This window comes from Chaetura pelagica, unplaced genomic scaffold (assembly GCF_000747805.2).
Source record: "Chaetura pelagica isolate M959 unplaced genomic scaffold, ChaPel_1.0 scaffold103, whole genome shotgun sequence".
In the NCBI taxonomy this organism is placed as follows: domain Eukaryota; kingdom Metazoa; phylum Chordata; class Aves; order Apodiformes; family Apodidae; genus Chaetura; species Chaetura pelagica.
Window position 1 is genome coordinate 2,620,272 of NW_009953004.1, and position 6,849 is coordinate 2,627,120.

The 6,849-nt window shown below is 55.2% G+C and overlaps 2 protein-coding genes across 2 annotated transcripts in view; both read right to left on the reverse strand.

Annotated features, from left to right (window-relative positions):
* Positions 1 to 5,010, reverse strand: part of IGBP1 (immunoglobulin (CD79A) binding protein 1) — an 11,787-nt gene extending 6,777 nt beyond the window's left edge. The window contains exon 1 of the mRNA XM_009996624.1: positions 4,880 to 5,010. Coding sequence (XP_009994926.1) covers positions 4,880 to 5,010 — 131 coding nt within the window. The remainder of the gene's footprint in view (positions 1 to 4,879) is intronic.
* Positions 5,011 to 6,312: 1,302 nt separating this feature from the next.
* LOC104387833 (protein Wnt-11b-like) overlaps positions 6,313 to 6,849 on the reverse strand; it is a 23,326-nt gene continuing 22,789 nt past the window's right edge. The window contains exon 5 of the mRNA XM_009996625.1: positions 6,313 to 6,487. Within this exon, the coding sequence (XP_009994927.1) occupies positions 6,313 to 6,487 (175 nt within the window). The remainder of the gene's footprint in view (positions 6,488 to 6,849) is intronic.

The window sequence follows — 6,849 nt, forward strand, 5'->3', positions numbered from 1 at the left end:
GGCGAGGTGGAGGGGGGAGCAGCGAGCGGCCTTCCCGGCGCTTCCAGCCCTTCCAGCCCCTCATCCCTGCCCTGGCGTGAGGAAAACTGCCCCTGCAGCACCCCCTGCCCCCGCCGGGACAGCGCTAGGGGTCTGCAGAGCGGCTGAGGGAGCGGGGGTGTCCGGCCCAGGAGGTGAGGGGAGGCGGGAGTGAGGGGGGTCGGGCTCTGCTGACAGGGCGAGAGGAAACGGCCTCAGGTTGTGCCAGGGGAGGTTTAGGTTGGATATTGGGAGAAATCTCCTCCCCAAAAGGGTTGTCAGGCCCTGGCCCAGGCTGCCCAGGGAGTCCCCATCCCTGGGGGGGTTTCAAAGCCCTGGAGATGGTGCTGAGGGACCTGGGGCAGGGGTGGCCTTGGTGGGGCTGGGGAAGCAGTTGGGCTTGGTTACCTTGAAGGTCTTTCCCAACCAAAACAATGTGATTGTTCTGCTCTATGGTTATCCCAGTTCACCAGGCAAACCAGACCAAGCGATTGGGAAATCCAGATGAGGCCCTCTGTGTTTGGAGATGCAGGAGGCTTTGCCTCTAAAGAGGCACGTGGGGTAGCTGCTTGGAAGCTCCTGAATCTCTGTCCTAGATGTGAATGAGCCTTGTTTTAAATCTGCTGTCTCAGCTGGTCAAGAGGAGGTTTCATGGACATGGTGGGAGCATGAAATCAGTGTTAGGGGGCAGGATCACCCACAGGCTGCTCATCAGCCCCAGGACATCAAACTGCACGTGCCCATGTGTGTTCTCTTCCTGCCTGGGTTTTTGAGCTGCCCCTTCTCATCAGAGAGGCAATGTTCTCAACACAAAGAAAAAAGAAGAGGTTCTGTGGAGGGCACAGTTACCCAGCAAGCCCCAGTTTACACCACAAGGAGCCTCAAGCTGGAGACTCCAGGACTAGTTACTGTGATGAGTCCCACTGCATGTGAAAAGGGGGAGCTCCCACGGTTTGGCAAACGGGGAATCAACCTATCCCAGTGTTTCCCAGTTCTGCCCAGTCTCTCTGTTCTGTAGGTTTTCAGCATCAAGTCAATGTCTAGGAATCCTCAGCTTCTGGAGGGTTCTTACATTCCTACTCTCAGATCTGAAACGTGCAGTAAAAGGCACCCTCGTGGTGTCTTGCACTCAGCACACATGTGGAACATCTGGCTGGGCACATCCAGAAGGCCTGTGCTGTGCTTCCCAGCACATCCCATCCATGTTCAGCCTTCCTGGAAGGTCTCAGAGCTTCACAAGTGCTGCTGGAGGACAATGTGAAGCCTGCCTGGCAATCCTTGGCTCCACAGCACGGACACAAGGCTCACAGCTGACACACAAAGACCTCAAAATCTGTACAGCCCCAGTCCTGGACTGGTGGGAAGATGCTCCTGGAAAGCCCAGCAGGATGGCAGCCCTAGGGTGGCTGGTGGGCCCACATCAGCTTCTGCTCTGGAGAGCAAACTGTTTTGGAGCTCCCTCCCTGCTTCCAAGCATTTGTGTGACAGGCTTTGGAAGGATTCACGACAGGAATCAGCAACCTGGTCTGGTCTGACATTACATGTGGGGTGGGAACCGTGCAGGGGGGTTGGAATTAGATGATCTTTAAGGTGCCTTCCAACCTAATCCAGTCTGGGATTCCATGATTCTGTGCCCGAGGACCCTCAGTCTGCAGCCCAGCTCCCCCTCCCATCTGTTACCTCTGCTGCCTTTTCCCTGTCCTTCAGCTGAAGATCCCCATAAGGACAATCCCTAATTATTATTTGTCATCCTCAGGGCATCATGACATTGCTGAACACCACAGAAATAAAGAACAGAGATGCAAGGGTTTTTCCTGGAGAACAAGTGTTTCCTCATGTCAGTGTCTTGTGGTGCCCTCGTGGAGACACCAGCTGTCCCAAAGGTCAAAGCAACGTCCCCCAAATACTCACAACAGTGCAGATGTTGATCAGCAGCTGAGCCCAAAGGCAGCAGCCCCATCCCATGTCTCCTTCTTATGGCTCAGCTTTCTCTGTGGAGAGCAGAAGCAAAAAGCATGTGGAGGTCATAGAATTGTTAAGGTTGGAAGGGAGCTTGAAGACCATCCAGTTCCAACCCCCCTGCCATGAGCAGGGAATCACCAGACCAGGTTGCACAAAACCTCATCCAACCTGGCCCTGAAAACCTCCAGGGATGGGGCATCAACAGCCTCCCTGGGCAACCCATCCCAGTTCCTCACCACCCTGATAGTGAAGAATTTCCTCCTCATGTCTCACCTCAATTTCCCTCTTCCAGTTTTAATCCATCCCCCCTTGTCCTTTCCCTCCCTGCCCTTGTCCCAAGTCCCTCCCCAGCTTTCCTGGAGCCCCTTCAGGCACTGGAAGCTGCTCTAAGGTCTCCCTGGAGCCTTCTCTTCTCCAGGCTGAACACCCCAACTCTCCCAGCCTGTCTCCAGAGCAGAGCTGCTCCAGCCCTTGGATCATCTTGGTGGCCTCCTCTGGACCCTCTCCAACAGGTTTATGTCCTTCTTGTGCTGAGGGCACCAGAACTGGACACAGGTCCTGACCCCCAGTTCAGGGCTGGAGGGAAGAAACAGCCCAACATGTTCTTGACCACAGAGTCCTTCTTCCTCCAAAATGCTTCCTTGATTGGCAACAGCTCCTGGGATAAGTTATGCAGCATCCCTCAATGAATAAAGAGGGAAAAAAATAATCAACCCATGCTTTAGCAACCAAGTCAACAGAGTCCATGAAGATTTCTCTTCTTTCTCCAGACTTCATTGCACAAGCATGACCAGCAGGGAACCACCACATTCATACCAGCCTTTCTCCTTTCAAACCTAAATTAAAATCAAGCAGGAACTGAGAGGAGGCTTTTCAAAGCAAAACCTTTGCCTGCTTCTCACCACATTTCACACAGAGGGATGGTTTTCTTCTAGGCACAAGCCATTTTCAGAGCTGTGTCTCCCACGTCAGCTCACAGCACCAGAAAGGGAAAGGCTTCTGGCCATGGCCACGGAGAATTCAGCTCCAGGGAGTCTGGTTTCCAGAGAGACAGATCAACAAAAAGCCACAAGACACGGGGGGAAAATGGCTAATGACAGCGAAGTCAAAGAGGTAGATCTGTCACATTAGCAGCAGGCCTGGTGAGGGCTGGGGAAGCAGAGGGTAATGACAGCAAGGCTGCCACAGTCTGGGCAGCACCCTTTGGGAGAGTGGGGCAAGGGCAAGGCGTGGGGAAGTGTCTGAAGGGCTGCAAAGCCACAGTTGTTATGGAGATGCTCTTGGTTTTTGGGGACACTGCTGCTGTCCTTGCCCAGGTTTATCCAGGTCCTGAAGGATCAGAGCTGGAGGTGGCTGAGCTGGAAGGCAAGGTGTAGGGGGTTAAAGACAAGGCCTCTCACACTGGTTTCTCTGGCAGGGGTGCACTAACTGGTGCTGGAAGCCACCAGGGGGTGATGTCAGGGTCCAAGGTTCCCCATCTTTTACCTCAGAGGGTGGCTGTGCTAGCCCGGGCTGGGTGAAGGGGCTTCACCTCCCCTGGCACCTTCCTGCTGGCTTTGCTGCCCAAGCAGGGTTAGAGAGAGAGGATGCATCCAGATCCATCAGATCACTCTGATCCATCAATCCCTGGGGCCAGGCACTGGCTTTATTCCCTCTTGATCCATTTTCTGATGCTGACTGCCTTGTCCTGCCACCCTGTCCCTGGGAACCTCTTCCCGTGCAGCAGATCCCACAAGCCTGGTACATCCAGGGGTGGGCACAGATGACACTACCTCCCGCTCAGAGCATTGTCACTTAACTGTCACCTCCCCACCGAGCTCCTTCTTGCTAGCCTGACCCTTTGCACCTTCCCACTAATTACAGCACTTCCCGGTTTCCCGCAGGACACAAACGGAGCCCGAGCTCCTGGCTGATGATTGACCCTTTCAGCTCTTCCCCAGCCCTTCCCGGTGCTGGCAGTCGAGATGCACGGAGGGGGAGGACTCTGCATATTCAGCACTTGACCCTGCCTTTTCCCAGGCAGAAATTCAAATGGCACCTCTCTAGGAGGGGATCACATCTCCCCGGGGCATCCCTAGCTATTGTGCCTCCTCTCCTCTACCCCAGGCTGTGTGTGTTTGTAGTTACCAAATGCAAATCACATTTCCCACCCTCCTGGCTGAATCTCTCACCCTGCCAGACCCTCCCCCCTTGTTTTTTCTCACAGGCTGGTTTTGCAACGCTCTGCCGAGCTCCCCCAGCCCCTCCCGGTCTCACCTCCCTCGGCCGTGCCCAGCGAGGGAGCTGCAGGGAAGGAGATTTAGGGCAATCCTCTTAATCAAGTACCCGCAGCACCTCGGCCTTAGCCTGGCTCTAGACACAGAAACTGCAGCTTGGCAGCTGAAATCTCCCTTTCCTGAGGAATGCCAGCGACTAACTCCTCACTGCATTTTCAACAGGTACCTTCTTGGCCTTGGGCAGCTGTGGTGGAAGCCTTGGAGCTGTGGCTTTCTTGTCACTCTGGGAAAGCTGGGTGGCAGCAGCCAGGTCAGGTCAACAGCACCTAAACAACTGATAATGCTTAGTTAACTATATGAGAGTATCCTTCACCTCTGAGCATTTCAACTTCCAGGCTTGTCTCAAGCCACCTTCAACCCTCAGCTCGTGCTCACTCCTGATACAGACACCTGGAGCACATGAAGTGGAGGGGATGGTTGATGGGAAAAGCTCATGAATTGGTTCTGTGACCCAGCAGAAGCTGCTCAAAATGATGGAATGAATATGGAATGAATTCCAGCTGGCCCTGGGGCTAAACACAGCCAGCTCCTTCGAGCAAACCCAGGTGCACACAAAGCCCCCAGAGTCCCCAGGTTGTGATGTGAACAGTGGGAAGTTGCCTCAGGGTTTCCACCACGGTTACCTGTCCTGCTTGTGCTGTGAGTTCAGCTTCTCTGTGTTCCAAAGGCTGCCAGAGCAGGAATCTCTCAGCCCACACCACAAGCCCTTGGCCAAATTCTGTGCTGGGGAAATGGGGGTCAGCAGAGCCCCCATCCCTGGCTCTCCACTCATTGCTCTTCACACACACTTGTCTGGCCCAGCCCTCAGCCATGAGGATCAGACTGCCTCAGTTTCCAGCCACCAGAGCTGAATCCCAGGGAGCTGGGTTCCTTGCTGGCTGCTCAGAGGGAGCAGGCCATAACAACCTCCCACCAGGTTTCCCAAAGGTGCACAGGAGCTGAGGCTGACAGATCTCTGGAATTAAAGGCAAACCTGGGCAGGAAGAGTTAAAACATGTCACAGAACTGAAGAGCTCCCCTGCTTTATGTAAGGGCACAGACAGGGCTCTGGGCTGTCCTTGCAGCCTTGCCTTCTCTGTGGCCACTGAGAAGGAGATGGAGGAAGGAGGTTGTGCTGGGAAACGTGCCATGGAGAGAGGCAATAAAATACATTTATTTTAAAAAGCACACACCAGGACCCCCCTTATGTGAAGGACACAGACTAAAGGTTCATTCTTGTTTCCCTAGGGCCCTGCAGTCATGTTCTCCATCCAGGCCAGAGTGCCAGCACATCTGGTAGGAAGGGGGTGGAAGGAGTGGGCTGAAGAGCTCAGTGGTCTAAAAGAAGGGGCAGGAAGGACCAGCCAAGAGTGTGTCACATGCTGAGTGGGCCTCCACCTCCAACACAAGCCCAGAGAGTGAAGCTGCAGGGCTGCCAGGGCTGCCTGGTGAGCACAGGCTGCTGGGTGTGCCCTGCCTGGCACTGCTGCTGTCCCTCGGTGTGTCTGCTCCCAGCAGGCTCCGTACTGTGGGAGCAGCAGCAGTCCCCATGCAGATGGTGGAGGGGATTTGATGGGTTCTTTCTCCTGGAGCAATAACTGGGCCTGCCTGTGTTCAAACCTGGTCTTCATTTCAGATGCTGCAAAGGGCCAGTGTTTATCCCTGAGGAAGAACATTCCCTGGTGTTGGGTGAACCCATAGTATAAGCCTGCCCCCAGAGTAGCTCTCCATGACCCCCTCACCCAAAGCAACTTCCTTCCCCTGCAGCCTCCTCCCAACAGGCAGCTCTCTCCCACCTTCCCATCCATCACTCCTGGCTTTCAGGCCTTTGTCAGAAACCTTCTGCCAAGGGACAATGGCAGCCCAGGGTCCCCATTCACCCCTGGAGAAAAGGGCCTGTGCATGAGGAGTGATAAATGGTTCTTTCCCAGCTGGAGACAGAGGCCTGGACACCCCACCAGCTGCAGGAGGGCAGCCCTTTGTCTTTCTCTGGAGAGAGATGAAGCAGAGGTCGGTCTCCAGGCTTCCCAGCAGCTCCCAGTTTGAGGCCTCCCCTGGTAGAGCCAGAGTCCTGGGGTTATTTGCAGACGTGTCTCTCCACCTGCCGCCGACACTTCTTGCACACCACGTAGCAGCACCAGTGGTACTTGCAGTGACACCTCTCCTCCAGCTCCTCCGTGTAGGTGTTGTACCCACGGCCACAGCACATCAGGTTGCAGCTGTCACTGCCCAGGGAGGTCTTGTTGCACTGCCTGTCAAGGGGAGGGGGTGGGAGAGGGACCTGCAGGAGGGTCCCCGTCCCCCCCACGGTGCCAACCACAGCCCCCTGCCCTCCACGCATCTCTTGGGGTGATGCCAGCTGGTGTTACTGGGACAGTGCTGGGACAGCTGGGGCTGAGGTTGGGCACACTGTCACCCTGGGGGCAGGAACTTCCCGTGGAGAAGGAAGGGCAGCTGGCTAGGACCGGGAACTTCTGCTAAATCTCACAGGGACTGCAAATGACAGCCCTGAGGCAGCCTGGGCTCAGCCTTCAAGCCAGGTTTTCCCATCCTTCTAAAAACTTCCCCTGCTCTGCAATCACTCCAGAAAGGAGACAGACATCTGGGAAGCACA